This window comes from Microcebus murinus, chromosome 9 (genome assembly GCF_040939455.1).
Source record: "Microcebus murinus isolate Inina chromosome 9, M.murinus_Inina_mat1.0, whole genome shotgun sequence".
In the NCBI taxonomy this organism is placed as follows: Eukaryota; Metazoa; Chordata; class Mammalia; order Primates; family Cheirogaleidae; genus Microcebus; species Microcebus murinus.
This window is the reverse complement of record NC_134112.1, coordinates 46,988,435-47,005,022: the sequence shown is the minus strand read 5'-3', so window position 1 is coordinate 47,005,022 and position 16,588 is coordinate 46,988,435. Positions and strand designations below refer to the sequence as shown.

General features: G+C 36.8%; 1 protein-coding gene across 8 annotated transcripts in view; it reads left to right on the top strand.

Annotated features, from left to right (window-relative positions):
• Positions 1-16,588, top strand: part of AKAP9 (A-kinase anchoring protein 9) — a 148,589-nt gene that overhangs the window by 130,853 nt on the left and 1,148 nt on the right. For 4 of the 8 annotated variants that reach the window (XM_076006446.1, XM_076006445.1, XM_076006444.1 and 1 more), the window contains 12 exons: positions 559-703; positions 3,922-4,141; positions 4,838-4,988; positions 6,501-7,169; positions 7,403-7,611; positions 7,924-8,029; positions 10,271-10,450; positions 11,448-11,648; positions 12,575-12,807; positions 13,986-14,071; positions 15,170-15,320; positions 15,889-16,028. In XM_076006446.1, the coding sequence (XP_075862561.1) occupies positions 559-703; positions 3,922-4,141; positions 4,838-4,988; positions 6,501-7,169; positions 7,403-7,611; positions 7,924-8,029; positions 10,271-10,450; positions 11,448-11,648; positions 12,575-12,807; positions 13,986-14,071; positions 15,170-15,320; positions 15,889-16,028 (2,491 nt within the window). The remainder of the gene's footprint in view (positions 1-558; positions 704-3,921; positions 4,142-4,837; positions 4,989-6,500; positions 7,170-7,402; positions 7,612-7,923; positions 8,030-10,270; positions 10,451-11,447; positions 11,649-12,574; positions 12,808-13,985; positions 14,072-15,169; positions 15,321-15,888; positions 16,029-16,588) is intronic. The other 4 variants (XM_012779613.3, XM_076006443.1, XM_012779612.3 and 1 more) reach the window with 1 other exon arrangement.

Sequence of the window (16,588 nt, the reverse complement as noted above, 5' to 3'; positions counted from 1 at the left end):
TTTAATTGATTATACATATTCATTGGGTACGTATATGATATTTCAGTACATATAATGTGAAGTGATCAGATCAGGGTGATTAGCGTATCTATCATCTCAAACATTTATCATTTCTTTGTGTTGGGGATGTTCAAAATCCTATCTGTTTGAAACTGTATATATTATTGTTAACTATAATAATCCTTCAGTGGCATAGAACACTAGAAAGATTCCTCCTGTCTGGCTGTAATTTTGTACCCTTTATCACACTTCCTACCCCTTCCTTTCCCCCTACCCTTCCCAGCCTCTGGTGTCATCTGTTCCACTTCTTACTTCTGCAAGATAACTTTTTTTTTTAGCTTTCACATTAGCTTTCACATAAGCATGATAATGTGCAGTATTTATGTTCCTGCCTTATTTCACTTAATATAATTTCCTCCGGTTCTATCCATGTAAAATTTTTTAAATAAAAAAATTTTAGCATGTGTGTTCCATTCATTACTCTTTAGATTTTTTTGTTGATTGATTTTATTATCTTTACCACTGTCTTCATTTGATTTTTTTATTTTCTTTGTTTAGGGTATTGAATATCGAGCAGCTATGGAATGCCTCCAGAAAGCAGATAGAAGGAGTTTGTTATCTGAAATTCAAGCACTGCATGCTCAAATGAATAGCAGAAAAATGACTCTGAAAAGAGAACAAGAGCATGATAAACCAAGCCAAGGTATGTTGTATGACAGGCTTGTATGGTTACACAAATAGCTGAAAATATTTCACTTTATGTCTCTTCTTCTCGTTATTATTCAGTTAAAACACATCTCCTCAGTCACATTTTGTTCTCATTCTCATAACATTAAGAACATATTTTTGTTCTCATTCTCATAACATTAAGAACATAATCTATATTAATTCTGGTTCGTCAAAAGGGTTTTAAACAGGCATATTTAATTTAAAATGAACTACCGTTGCCCTGATCCCATTGTTAAGCCCATTAAGTTCATTATCTTTCTTTTAAACTACATATTAAGAAAAATCTTTTCTACACTCTTTAGAGGATAACCACTTAAAAGAAAAAGAAACCCACAATGCAAGTAACTAATTCTTTTTAATCCTTTTTCAAAAAATTGTAAGGTGTAACATACATACAAGAAAATACAAAGTGCATCCATTGTTTGACCTGGTAAAAAAAAATAAAAAAAAAAAAAAAAAAAAAAAAACAAAGTGCAAATGTACACCATGACAAACTACTAAATGAGTATCTATGGAAATATCACCACTTGAAGTAGAACATTGCCAGTTTCCCAAAAGCCCCCTTTCCAAATGCATGCTTCTTAGAGGTAATCATTATCCTGATTTTTCTTTAGTTTTACTGTCTATTTATATATTCCTAAACCATGTAAGTTTACATTTTTTCCTATCTCTGAACTTGATCAATCTGTATATATTTTATGTCTTATTTCTTTCACCTCTCTATAACATTCTTCTAAATTAGTGCATTTATCTCTAGTTCATTCATTTTTGTTATTATTTAGAATTCCTTTGTATAGATATTCTAAAATTTATATATTTTATGATTGAACATTTGGGTTGTTTCTACTTTTTAGTTGCAGTCAGTGCTACCAAGGACAGTGTTGTACACTGTTTGTGATGCATACATGTATGACTCTTCTGAATATATACCTTGGAGTGGAATTGCTGGGTCATAAGATACATATTTTCAGATTTATTAGATAATATCAAACTGTTTCACAAAGTGGTCATATCAGTTTGTACACTCACTAGCAGTATATGAGAGTTCTGTTGCTTTGTGTCTTTGCCAACAGCTGGTATTGTCAGACCTCTGTTGTCAATCTATTGGGTGTGCACTAGATTCTTATTGTGGTTTTAATTGACTTTCCTCTAATTACTGAAGTAGTTTAGTCTTTTTTCATATGATTATTGGCTAGTTAGATTTTTGCTTTTGTGATTTGCTTATTCAGGTTTTTTCCCCCCACTTTTTTTTTTTTTTTTTGAGACAGAGTCTCACTGTGTTGCCCAGGCTAGAGTGCCATGGCATCAGTCTAGCTCTCAGCAACCTCAGACTCCTGGGCTCAAGCCATCCTCTTGCCTCAGCCTCCCATGTAGCTGGGACTACAGGCATGTGCCACCATGCCCGGCTAATTTTTTCTATATATTTTTTAGTTGGCCAATTAATTTCTTTCCATTTTTAGTAGAGATGGGGGTCTCGCTCTTGCCCAGGCTGGTTTCGAACTCCTGACTTTGAGCGATGCGCCCACCTCAGCTTCCCAGAGTACTAGGATCATAGGCGTGAGCCACCACACCTAGCCTCCCCCCACTTTTTGATAGGGGTGTTTGTCCATTTAAATTGAGCTACAGATGGGAATCATTAGAGTTTAGTGAAATCTAATTTTCATCATATCTAGTGAGAACACATGCCTGTGTCTTCAGTAATTTTGTTGTATTTAATGGTAGAAACACCATTTTTTGTGAATTTTGAAAGTCACAGCATAGTCTCATATTCGTCATAGAAAAGCTGGAGCAGGCTAAAACTACTTCAGAGAAAACAGGTATAATGAGATAAATTAAACATATCCCTTTAGGCGAGGAGGGAGGATCACTTGAGCTCAGGAGTTGGAGACCAGCCTGAACAAGAAGGAGATACCGTCTCTACTAAAAATAGAAAAAATTAGCCAGGGCTGGTGGCACATACCTGTATTCCTGGCTACTCGGGAGGCTGAGGAGGAGGAGGATCGCTTCAGCCCAGGAGTTCAAGGTTGCCGTGAGCTAGGCTGACGCCACTGCACTCTAGCCTGGGCAACAGAGACTCTGTCTTAAAAAAAAAAAAAAATCTCTTTAGATATAAGCCTAATTTAAAGCTATTTTTAGAGATAATTGATTAGTATTTTATTTAGGTTATAGAATACTGTTGAAACCTTAAGGTCACATAGATTCATATTTATATATGTAAATCCTTAGCCTCTATAGTTTAAAAGCCTAAATTAACATGATTATCAGCTAAAGCCAATGGTATTCCTGTCACCTAATGTCATTAATATGAGTTAATATGAATTTATATACTTTAATAGAATTTTGTCAGGTTAAAAAAAATTTCTTTAGTATAGTAGTGATACATATTTATGGTAGAATAGAGAAACAAAAGAATGGGGTGAAAATCACCCATAGAATCACCTAAATCCTGAAGTAATGACTACTTAACACCTGGATAGATATGTCTCCAGACCTTTTCAACATGCAAGTGTACATAACTTTATATTTTTCATAAAGAGAGTATCCTGATACATATTTTGTAACATGCTTTGTTTCATTTAACATACTTAGGGATTTAAATTTTTCAGTTTGTTTTCGTTGTAACAAACATGTAGCAAAGGTTTGGTTGGTTTTTCATGAAAAAAACAGGATCCAAACTGGGGTTTGGACTTCCAACTTAGGGAGTCAGAGTCAATGTTCCTAGGGACTGTCTGCAAAGGGGTGCTGAACAAAAGATGCAAGCAGCACTGACAATTGTAGTCATAGTTATTTGGGTAACTCCTGCAGGTTATTTTTGTGTGGCTGTGAAAAGTCTTTGGAATTTTTTTAATATGAACTATTGAAATTCAGAATTAACAAACACAAGTTTCTATTACAGTATTGTGTGAATAAAGTTGTTTTTAAATTTTGAATCCTACATCCATTAATGTATTTCTGTTAAATTTTTATCCTTATATATTTATAGTTCTGAAAATCTTGACTACTAGCACTATAAGGAAAACATGCATAAAGTATATTTATATTAATTACCAATTCTTGGAACTCTAATTTTTTCTTTCCTGTTTACTTTGCAATAATCTCCTAAATTAGAAATCAGTTCTTATTGACAAAATATTTATAAACCAAATATGAGTTGTTTGATCATATTTTAAATATGAATCATATTCTATTTAGAAGTCTTGGAATATAATATACAGCAGAAGCAGTCTCAAATGCTGGAGATGCAAGTGGAGCTAAGCAGTGTGAAAGACAGAGCAACAGAACTGCAGGAACAGCTAAGTTCTGAGAAGATGGCAGTTGCTGAACTAAAGAGTGAACTTGCACAAACTAAATTGGAACTAGAAACAACACTCAAGGCACAGCATAAGCACCTAAAGGAATTAGAGGCATTCAGGTGTGCCAAGCTTCCTTATTATAAATATGTATTAGTAAAGGAATTGGAGTAATTTTGTCACAAACACTGTGTAAATATTCCAAAATATAACATTATAGGTGATATTTAAATAGCATGAAACTGTTAAAGTCAAAACTACAGTAGAGAGAAAAAAACTAAATTTTTCCAGGTGATAAACTTATGACTATATTGGCATATCTCCACTGTCCTTCAGCTCAATTTGAGATTTATTGTTAAGATATCATTTTGGCCTTTATTTTTGCCACCAACGAATTTGAAATGATATTTCTGAACTCAGTGAGATTCATGAGTCAGCTGAAATATGCAAAATGTTTGAAGAGATAATTCTTGTAAAAGGCATTGTTGGTGTAAATACTGAGATATTCTGTTTGCCAGAGACATTATAAGTACAGTCATCTTTATTTTGAACATTGGTTTCACACACACAGATACATATGGCAAATCCCATGTTCAGTAAAAGACAAAGGAAAATAGTTCTTTGCAATAGTAAAAAATAGTTAATTTGAAATGAGCCACAGTCAAGAATCTTTAATCCTTTCCTGGTTTATATTTTCCTATTAGCTTATTGATTATATGTCTCAACTTTTCAGTGGAAGCTGTTTTCTCTTTCTTGTTCTCTCATTATATACTTGGTCAGAATAATTTTATGAAAGTTCATTTGTTTCTCTGATTTAGGTTGGAAGTTAAAGATAAGACAGATGAAGTACATTTGCTTAATGATACATTAGCAAATGAACAGAAAAAGTCAAGAGAGCTCCAGTGGTCTTTGGAGAAAGAGAAAGCCAAGCTGGGACGCAGTGAAGAACAGGATAAAGAAGAACTTGAGGTATTGTGTCTTTAAATGTCTCTGGAAAATCCAAATTGATAGAAAAAAGTCTTTGAGACTTTCCTCCATCTAACATATCAGCCTTAGACTCTTGTAAGATATGATAAGTTGTTCACTATCCATTGCACACTGTTGTAGTGTTATCTAAACTGTATTATGAGGAAATGTTAATGGTGTGATGATTTTGTTTTGCTATATCCAAGGATGCATATAGACTGCTCTGCTGCAATATGTTTTTGGGATGTGAATTGGTATACACACAATTTGATAAATAGTAGTTTGGGTTCCTATTTTCTCCTAGGAAAGGGAACAGGGATACTTTTCTGGCAGCAGGAGCCCTTGCTGCTTTACTTCAAGAAAATTTAAAATGAATGTTAGGCTCTCCCAGAGAAACGCACTCCATCCTTACAGAACACTTGACTCAAGGCAGGTTGTACTACTTGCAATACCACATTAGTGGTAGCCTTACTGGCTTACAGCTATTTTTCTAGCCACGTAATCCTAGTTCCCACTACTCTATGCTAAAGAAAATGTGTTGCCAGCATTTTTGCCCATTTTTTGTTTTTAATGTCCATTGAGGTAGTCTCCAGGCATAGTAGACTCTTCTGGGTAGGGACATGTTATCTCCCCAGGTAGCAATTACTATGTCTTTTTTTTTTGAGACAGAGTCTCACTTTGTCACCTGAGCTAGAGTGCCCTGGCGTCAGCCTGGCTCACAGCAAACTCAAACTCCTGGGCTCAAGCAATCCTTCCTGCCTCAGCCTCCCGAGTAGGTGGGACTACAGGCATGCCCAGCTAATTTTTTTTCTATATATATTTTTAGTTGTCCAGCTAATTTGTTTCTATTTTTTAGTAGAGACGGGGTCTCGCTCTTGCTCAGGCTGGTCTCGAACTCCTGAGCTCAAACGATCCACCTGCCTCGGCCTCCTAGAGTGCTAGGATTACAGGTGTGAGCTACCACACCCAGCCTAATTACTGTTTTTTAAACATTAAAAATTTGCATAGATTTTGAGTAGTTTGCCCCTGGCCTTACTTTTCCCATAAGCCCTATTATTTTTAGCACATGATACTGCAAAATACAAGGTTTTTTAGGAAATTGTATTACATTATATCAGAAACACATATATATATTTTATACGAATTTATTAATGTGTTCAGGAATCTTATCAAAATATAAGATCTCCAGGAACACTTACATTTTTAAAGGTCATTATTCTTAGGAGAAATGTATCTTGCTTCATATTAGCCAGATAAGATTAATGTTTTGAGAGAAAAGTATTATTATCTTGCCTATCATCATTATATTCCAGGATGAAAATCAATTGAGTCTTCAAATAGTTATGTCCCAGTTATGCCCTAACCACTGAAAATTTAAATTAATAAACTGGATGATCAGTTCTATCTTCTGTTACCAAATGCCACCATTTAGTATTAATAAACACATGATAGTATATTTATAAAAAGTATTTTAATAATATTAACAAGTTCTCAAATTTGATTTTCACCTACAAGGATCTGAAATTTTCACTGGAGGGTCAGAAACAAAGGAATATTCAGCTAAATCTACTTTTGGAACAACAGAAACAGCTACTAAATGAAGCACAGCAAAAAATAGAATCACAAAGAATGCTATATGATGCCCAGTTATCAGAGGAACAAAGTCGAAACTTAGAGCTTCAAGTTCTTCTTGAATCTGAGAAAGTTCGAATTCGGGAAATGAGTAGTACCCTAGATAGAGAACGGGAATTACATGCACAACTGCAGAGCAATGATGATAGTGGGCAACCTCGGCCATCCTTACCCTCTGAGGACCTACTTAAAGAGCTACAGAAACAGCTGGAGGAAAAACATAGTCGCATAGTAGAATTGTTAAATGAGACTGAGAAATATAAACTGGATTCTTTGCAAACAAGGCAGCAAATGGAGAAAGATAGGCAGGTTCATAGGAAGACGTTGCAGACAGAACAAGAAGCCAACACTGAAGGACAGAAAAAAATGCATGAGCTCCAGTCCAAAGTGGAAGATCTTCAACGCCAGCTGGAAGAGAAAAGGCAACAAGTTTATAAGTTAGACCTTGAAGGAAAGCGACTACAAGGAATTATGCAGGAATTCCAGAAGCAAGAACTGGAACGAGAAGAAAAACGAGAAAGTAGAAGAATTCTGTATCAGAATCTTAATGAGGTAAACTAACACTTTGTTTCTTTTTAAATATTTTTTAAAAGTACTAAAGTCCTTTGACCATTAAATTTTGATATTGGATTATATTGTTTTAAATAGCCATATGCAAATCATGTAAAAATGAATTCTATAGAAGTTTTTTTGAAATATAAACAATAATTGTGTTCCATTTAGAAAGAATGTGATATGCTGCTCATTTGTAATTATTATTTTCTTTTTCTGTCCAAAATTGCCAGCCAACCACATGGAGCTTAACCAGTGATCGAACTAGAAATTGGGTTCTTCAACAGAAAATAGAAGGAGAAACAAAAGAATCAAACTATCCTAAATTGATTGAAATGAATGGAGGAGGAACTGGCTGTAATCATGAACTAGAAATGATCAGACAAAAGCTTCAACATGTAGCTTCAAAACTACAGCATCTAGCCCAGAAAGCCTCTAATAGGTTAGAGACTTTTCTGCCTAATCTTTAGAAAAATAGCATTCTTAGGCTGGACAGACCCCATTGCTCACTGATAGCTAGCTAAGGGTGGGGAATTAAAATTTTAAAGGTAATGCATGTTTACATTAGGAGATGATATCCTTTAATAAAACTCATATCTGAAAATAACTAACACCTTGACCCAGAGAAAGAGAACACTTATTATAAGGGAGAAGTGATAGGTGAGGCAGAGCGTTACCTGATCTATAACATTTGTGCTAGTCAGCAACCCAAATTGAGAAGGTTTGTTTTGACGTTTTTGTCTTTTTCTTAAAGACTACAGTTTGAAACAGCAGATGATGAAGATTTCATTTGGGTTCAGGAAAATATTGATGGGATTATTTTACAACTACAGAAATTAACTGGCCAGTCAGGCGAAGAGGTAAGAATTTTTTAATAGCTCTTCCTAACACATTGAGAGTGAAGATATAATAGAAATTATGGATTGTTTAAAACTGGCAACATATTCTATAAAGAGTTTTTCTAATTATTTTTAATATGAATAATGTTTGTCTTCTCTCAATAGAAAATAATGAAGGCTAGGTGCGGTGGCTCACACCTGTAATCCTAGCACTCTGAGAGGCCGAGGCGGGCAGATTGAGCTCAGGAGTTCGAGACCAGCCTAAGCCAAGAGCGAGACTCTGTCTCTAACAAAAATAGAAAAAAGTAGCCAGGCATGGTGGTGCATGCCTGTAGTCCCACCTACTTGGGAGGCTGAGGCAGAAAGATCACTTGAGCCCAGGAGTTTGAGGTTGCTGTGAGCTAGGCTGACACCATGGCACTCTAGCCTGGGCAGCAGAGTGAGACTCTGTCTCAAAAAGAAGATAATGATGATGATAATGAAAGCTTTGGAGAAAATAGAAAATTAACTTTCTTCATTGTTGTTGAATAATTACATTAACCTCTTACTATATTAATTAAGAGACCAAACTTCTTTTTTTTTTTTTTTTTTTTGAGACAGAGTCTCGCTTTATTGCCCAGGCTAGAGTGAGTGCCATGGCGTCAGCCTAGCTCACAGCAACCTCAAACTCCTGGGCTCAAGCAATCCTGCTGCCTCAGCTTCCCGAGCAGCTGGGACTACAGGCATGCACCACCGTGCCCGGCTAATTTTTTTTTCTATATATATTAGTTGGCCAATTAATTTCTTTCTATTTATAGTAGAGATGGGGTCTCGCTGTTGCTCAGGCTGGTTTTGAACTCCTGACCTCGAGCAATCTGCGCACCTCGGCCTCCCAGAGTGCTAGGATTACAGGCATGAGCCACCGCGCCCGGCCTGAGACCAAACTTTTTGAAAGAGCAATCTGACTTCTACCCTCACCACTATGTGAAACCACCCTTAGAATCCTGCCAGTGTCTTCACAATTGACTAACCTGGAGAATCTTTTCAGTCTTTCTTTACTGATTTGTATTCAGCACTTTTGACTTCTTCTATCCTCTTAAAACCCTCTTTTTCCTTGCTTTTTGCCATTTCTGTCATTTCTTAGGCTTGTTTCATCAGTCACCTTCATCAGTTCCTCTAACTATGAAAGCTCATTCAGTGTCACAGCCTGAGCTCTCACTAGACTTAGTGTTATTTATTGAGCAAATACTTACATTGAGCACCTACTATGTGGCAGGTTAACTGTACTAGGTTCTGGGGATACAGTGAAAAAATCTGACAAGACCTCACCTTTTTGAAACTTATCTTCTAGTGTATTGTGGTCCTGGCTTATATTTTTATTTTATTTTTTTGAGACAGGGTCTCACTCTGTTGCCAAGACTACAGTGCAATAGTGCATTCATAGCTCAAACTCTTAGACTCAAGCAATCCTCCTGCCTCCTGCCCCCAGTAGCTGGGACTAGAGGTGCACAACCACCATGCCCAGCTAATTTTTTTTTTCATTTTTTTTGTAGAGACAGGATCTCATTATGGTGCCTCAGCTGGTCTCAAACTCCTAGCCTCAAGCGATTCTCCTGCCTCAGCCTCCCAAAGTGCCAGGGTTACAGGCATGATCCACTGTGCCTGGCCCATGCCTGTCTTTTCAATTAGTTACTAGACATCTTTCCTTAGGGAAATGTACCACACAGTAACCCTTTTGAAACCTAACAGGCACATTCCAAACTGAACTCCATCTTCCCTTTCTCCTTTCTCCCTTCTCCCCCAAGCCCATATTTCTGGTCGTGATATTGCCAGTTTAGAAAATTGTTAGTCACCATAGACCATCTTCCTTTACTCTTAATTGCACATCTGAGCAGTCACTAAGTCCTGTGCCTTTAACTTCTAACAAAAATTTTGTTTGTGGCATACCCCTGCCTAAAGCCATTCATGGTTCTCCATCGTCTGTGTTTAGGTCTGTTATCCATAATGTGAAGCAACCTTTGCTCTAGGCTTACCAAGTAACTTGTAGCTTCCTAAAAGCAATATACTCTTGTTCAGCCTTTTTTCCTTCATATATGCCATTCCTTCTCCTTAATATGCTCTTCCTTGTCTTCTTTCCTGCCTGGTAAATTTCTGCCTGTTATTTAAAACTCAAGCACCACTTCTTCTTGCCATGTGTTGCTATCAGAGCTTATTCAGACATTTAGATGCATTGTTCACGTACATTTGTGTTTATGTGACCTTACGCTGTTTTATTTTTTTCAGCCCAACTTGGTGTCTTTAAGTCCTTGTGGCTCACTGACTGAAAGACTACTGAAACAAAATGCTGAGCTGACAGGACATATCAGCCAATTAACTGAAGAAAAGAATGATTTAAGAAACATGATTATGAAGCTGGAAGAACAGATCAGGTGGTATCGGCCAACAGGAGCTGGTAGAGATTATGTATGTCTATTTTTAACATGTACACATATTAGAAGTAGTTCAAAGTTATTATTTCTGCCATCTTGTTTCTTTTTAACCCTGGTAATGTAAAAAATATCAAGTATCTAATTCTTAGGATCTGTGGAAAATTGTGTAGAGATAACAATGTTGCTATTACTGATTACTAAACTTCTAATAATTACTGTTAGTTGGGAGCCATGTCTGTATTAGACTCTGAGTTGTCTATGTACAGAATTTCTAAGACACATTGCAGCCTTGCACATGAGAAAACTGAACTGAAGTCTTAGTCAAACCAAGATATATTTATCTCCAAAGCCAGGTACTTAGCTGCCTATGGACTGATAGCAGGCACATGCAAAGAAATGTTCAAATGTGAATCCTGACAATAGTTGTCTTCAGTTATTTATCACTTATTAAGCTTATGACTCAGGTGAAAGATGCTTTTAAAATTACATATTTCAGTCTAATAAATTACTCTGGAAATTTACTTAAAATTTTTCCATTTAAAAAAAGCTATTATATAAATTGCTAGCTTCTGTAATTACCCAATATAAAGATAGGGAAGACCTGTAAGACAGCTGTAAAGTCAAATAATGGTAACACATCTGTGTGGCTTCTGTAGGAATCCCCTTACCCATGGATTGTTTTTGTACACTTCTCCAGTGTACTATTTCAGGCACAAGCTCAACATTTGGACCCAGATAGTCCATCTGTTAAATCTGTTGACTTTTTTAGTTCAGATCTCTGCTAAATCTGCTAAACCCTGTCTATGGCCAGGCTCTTACAAGGACTTTTGGTTGTAAAATTAATCTACTTAGCAGAGGACTTAAGATTGTATATTCCTTTATATCAGTTGAGATTGATTTTGAACTTTCCTTGGGTGAAGTTGGGAAGCTGAAACTCTATTTATTATGGGGATATCTTTAATATGTTTAATTCAGATTTTTTTCAGAGTCTTGTTATTTAAAATCTTATAAGTAGGCTATGGTCTTTGTAGTCTTCTAGGTTTTCATTCAATGGTAGTACCAACATTGAAGCCATCATTGCTGCTGAAAAAGAAGTATGGAACAGAGAAAAGTCAACTCTTCAGAAATCCTTGAAAAGGGCAGAGGCCGAAGTGTACAAGCTGAAAGCTGAACTAAGAAATGACGCTTTACTTCAAAATCTGAGCTCCGATTCTGAACATGTCACTTTAAAGGTAGGAGACATCTGCCATCTAAACATACATCACAGCTGGTTTTCTTTTTGCCTTGTTTCATCTCTCAGTGACCTTAATTGAACAGACTAAAGAAATTTAGGTGGCACTCAAGCTACATCTCTAGATCTCTCTATTCAGTCTGTGTCATGAATGCAGGTCTCTAGCGGGTCACATGTTTGTGGAGAGGCATGTCCAGGATTGGGACCAAATTAAGTTCTTTTAATAATCACAGAGCACCCTGAGCTCCTGGTTCCACTTCCTACAAATTTCTTCCCTAGTAGACCAACAGAATGTTATCTTTTCACTTCTAACAAAAGCTGTACTGCTGTCATTGTAAGAGCATCATGCTCTGTGAGATGGGAAGCCCTCTGAATAGCCTCTCTAGTGACTGATAATGAATATTGTAGTAAAACTACCTTAATCGGTTAACACAAAATCTAAAACAAAAAGAAAGAAAAACTTTTGGAATATTTATTCCAACTGTATAGAGAATATAAGTTTATGACTTCTTTCTCTTTTCTTGGTAAGAAACAGGGTATCTCTCTGTCGCCCAGGCTAGACTGCAGTAGTACAATCGTAACTCACTGCAACCTCGACCTTGAACACCTGGGCTCAAGCGATCCCGCTGCCTCAGCCTCCAGAATAGCAGAGACTACAGGCATGCACCACAACACCTGGTTAATTTTTTAATTTTTTGTGGAGATGGGGTCTTGCTATGTTGCCCAGGCTGAAGTATAAAGGCTAAAGTTAATTTATCCTAACTTTCATCCTTGCTGATAAAATAGAAAACAGTGTCAGGGTACTTGCCATTTTATTACTGGTACTACTACTACTTTTTTCTTGTTGTTAAAATCTAGGTTATTTTCCCCTAGAGAACAACTGAATGCCTTCGTAATGTCATTATGTTCTTCCTTCTTTAAAAATAGAGAATTTATGGTAAATACCTGAGGGCAGAAAGTTTTCGAAAAGCTCTCATTTATCAGAAGAAATACCTGCTGCTGTTACTGGGTGGGTTCCAGGAATGTGAAGATGCCACCCTGGCCCTGCTTGCCCGCATGGGGGGTCAGCCGGCCTTTACAGATCTAGAGGTGATCACCAACCGTCCAAAGGGCTTCACGAGGTTTCGGTCAGCCGTCAGAGTATCCATTGCAATTTCAAGGTAAAGTACTTGAAAATGCATTTTATTCATAGACTCTCTAAAAGAGTTATTTTTTTAACAAGTTATTTTTAATCATCCCTCTTCTTTTCGGGTTATACTCCATATTTGTATAGTAGGTGACCTCCCAGGTCTCATCTGTGCTGGCTCTCGAAACAGGAGCTCAGGCTTTAGCTTATTGTTGGCCTTTGACTCCCCTTGCCTCTACTCTACTGCATTCCACCTTGTAGTCCCCTGGTTTCAGTTCCTCCTTTCTCACCTTCATTCTGTCTCCTTGTATAGGGTAAACCAGGGTAAATGTTGGTAGGTGCACTGATGAAAAAGACAGTCCCTGCCTAAATCCATAAAGGCAGCTCACTTTCTAGTGGAGAAGACCAACATGCATGGAACTTAGAAGACACTAAATAAATAGGAGTTTGCAGGAGTTAGCTAGTACTTTTGATTAGAGGAATTTGAGGCAGCTCCGTGAAAGCAGTGTATAAATTGCTATTGAAGGACTTCACTCTGCTACCCTTTTTCTTGTCTTCTTTTGTATGTTTACTGTATTTTGACCTCCATAGACTGAGCCTGGAAACTGGTTAGAAATAAGAAAACTGACCTTCCAGAAAGCTCCTTGAGCCAAGATGCAGTAGGCAGCAACTTGTTGCAGCTGGTATATGATACTAATACCCCCATTCCTTTTGAAACCAGTATTGTTTTTTGTCCCTGATCAAAGGGACTAGAAGAGCCTCACCCATCTTCCAGCTTTCCCAGTATACTCTTATGCCAATGTAAGGGTCTTTTTGTTCTTGCCTATCTCATCTGCCCTTTATTCAGCATTCTTTTCTCTACTTCTCATTATTTTTCACTGTTTCTTTGCCCACCTACTTTTTTCCTGTCTACTTTTGCCCTCCATCTCTTTTGCACTGCTTATCCCTAAATCCAGAACCTGATGCTAGCAATCAATATAAGAGACCTCTTGTGCCACTTGGGAAGAGAATAATAGGATCTTGAAGTCTGTTCTTAAGTTTCAAGTGATTTTGCCACAAACGAGGGGGCATTTACCCAGTTTGGGCAATCGTGATTATTTTGAAATTTGTTCTGCATTCATATTTAAATGTACGATTTGATTTTTGTGGGAAATATATATTTTTACTTTGTTATAGATATGCTGTGAAATTTTATCTTGGAATTTTTTTTAGAATGAAATTTTTGGTTCGACGGTGGCATCGAGTCACGGGTTCTGGTTCCATCAACATTAACAGGGATGGCTTTGGACTGAACCAAGGTGAAGTCAAAATAGCAAATTTTCCCTAAAATTACTGTGTGTAGTGTAATACTTTCTGAATAATTAAAGAGCGTAATAATGGCTGGTTTTATGGATTACTTAGTCTGCACTAGGCCCCATGCCCTTTCATGTATTCTCCCAATCCTGTGATCTAAGTACGATTATTATTTTCACTTTATAGATGAAAAACTGAGGCATGGAAAGCACATGGCATTTGCCCCAGATTACCCAGTAGGGAAAGGGTGGAACCAGGACTGAACACTGGTAGTCTGGCTCCAGAGCCCACTTTCCTTGTGCCGACTTTTAAGTCCCTGCTTCAAGACAGGGTTGCTGTTCATCATGTGGAAGAGTTATGGTTTGACATTTTCATAATTTAGCAAAATTCATACAGGTTTCTGAGTTTACCAATAGATTAATAATGGTAATAGTGAAAATACCTTCTCTCTACATCTAGAAGTAGAAACAAACTAGGGCTTAAATATTTGGGGCATAAAGATGAGGTCAGAAGCTGGGAGCACAGAATTACACAGATTACCTGTGCTGTATATTGATATATTAAACCACCTTATTCTACCAGTAGCTAAACAGCAGAGAAAGGGTAAATATTATTGGTACCCTGAGCAAATTATTTTCAGATATCATTACAATGAACAGCTGAAATTTGTACCATGAGTTGTATGTTGTATTAAAAGTTAAATCATGATTTCAAGTTTTTTTCAATACGTCAGTAGAGTGGAGTGATAAAAGGACTTGGTTACATTAGTCTAATTGTTTTTATCCCCATCATCTTCTCCCACAAGCCACATACACTCAGACACCTCTCACCTCTCATCTAGTTATAGCCAAGATGTCTTTTAAAAAGAAATACTCCAATTAAATAATTTTCTTTGAGGCATAGTTCCAGACATGAGAAATACTCATATTCAGAGTTAAACAAAATAACATTTGAAAGCCAAATTTGCACTGTTTCTCTCCTTTAGTCAGAATTGAAAATTACTGTAAGTAGGAGATGGTGGTATAGTACAGTATAATCATCTTTTGAGACCTTATCTGTTTTGTAAAAATTTTTCAAGGGCTTGGAATTTTTCTCTTTACAAGGTACATTTTGGATTACTTTAGGTGCTGAAAAGACTGACCCATTTTATCATTCTTCTGGTGGGCTTGAGCTATATGGAGAACCAAGACAAACTACCTATCGCTCAAGATCAGATCTAGACTATCCTAGGTCTCCTTTACCATTTCAAAATAGGTAAGCATTTGAGAAAACCTGCCTGGAGTAACTTAAATATATTTAATAGAGAAAGATGGACATTGTTAGGGCTTTGACTTCTTTGCATAGAGATGGCTAGACATCTTTAGTTGTATATAATTTACAATAATGTAAGGCTCAGAATCAAAACTAGTTTGAATTTGTACCTGGTATCCAAGGGTATAGGAAACAAAACTAACCAAGTGTTATTTAGTATATGCTGTGGTTAGACAGATATTGGAAAGAGTATTGACTAAAATTGATAGTATGTGACCATAATGAAAAACTCTATAGTCTGCATGACAAGATGCTTTTATACATATATAACATCTATTGAGGACCTCTGCAATAAGCATTATACTGGGCGTTGTTATGATGACTTAGTAGCTTCTTTAAATTTATTGAAGAGTTGTTTCTTTCTCATCCCAAACTCAGAAGCATAGGGGATATTGATTAACCAGTGTACAAGTGGCCTCCCTTTTGGAGGAAGTAGGTGGAGGTAGGTTGGTAACTTACTTGCACTGTTTCTGGATAATTTGGATTCATGTACATATTTTTAATCCTGTAGGTATCCAGGCATTCCAGCTGATTTAAATCCTGGTTCCCTAGCATGTTCTCAGCTTCAGAATTATGATCCTGACAGAGCCCTGACAGATTACATCACTCGACTCGAAGCACTGCAAAGACGACTTGGAACTGTACAGTCAGGTACTCTTTTGGCAGCATCAAGTGCTAGACCCACAACTCTCCTCTCTGAAACTCCTTGACTCATCATTAGGATGATCAAATCTTGCAGTTCAGTTCATGAGTTATCAAGTTAGCCAAAGCTTAAATTCTGTGTAACTAGCAGAGAAACTGACTTATAAAGGCTTTACGTTAAGACACGATTGACCACCTTGAATCCTACTTCCCACAAAAAGTTTCTGGCTTCATTCAGCAGATTGATTAGGCAAAATGCACGATGAGCACAAGGTAAGTCTGAGGCTACGGAGTTTACTGGAGAATATATTCCTAAGTAATGCATCTTAGAAAGTATTATAATAAAGCATACAAATCGGGTATGGAGGAGGAGGAGGAAGCACTTGATTTAAGCACTTAATGCAGTCATTATCCCTACTACTACTTTGTGCTTTTTATGTATAATCCAAAAAAACTATCCCATTTAAGAGGGATCTTTTTTGTTCAAAAACACAAAAAAATTTCATACTTTATAACAGAGGTGGATTTCTTGTTCATTACAGGAAAACCTATTTCCCCCATCTCCCTTC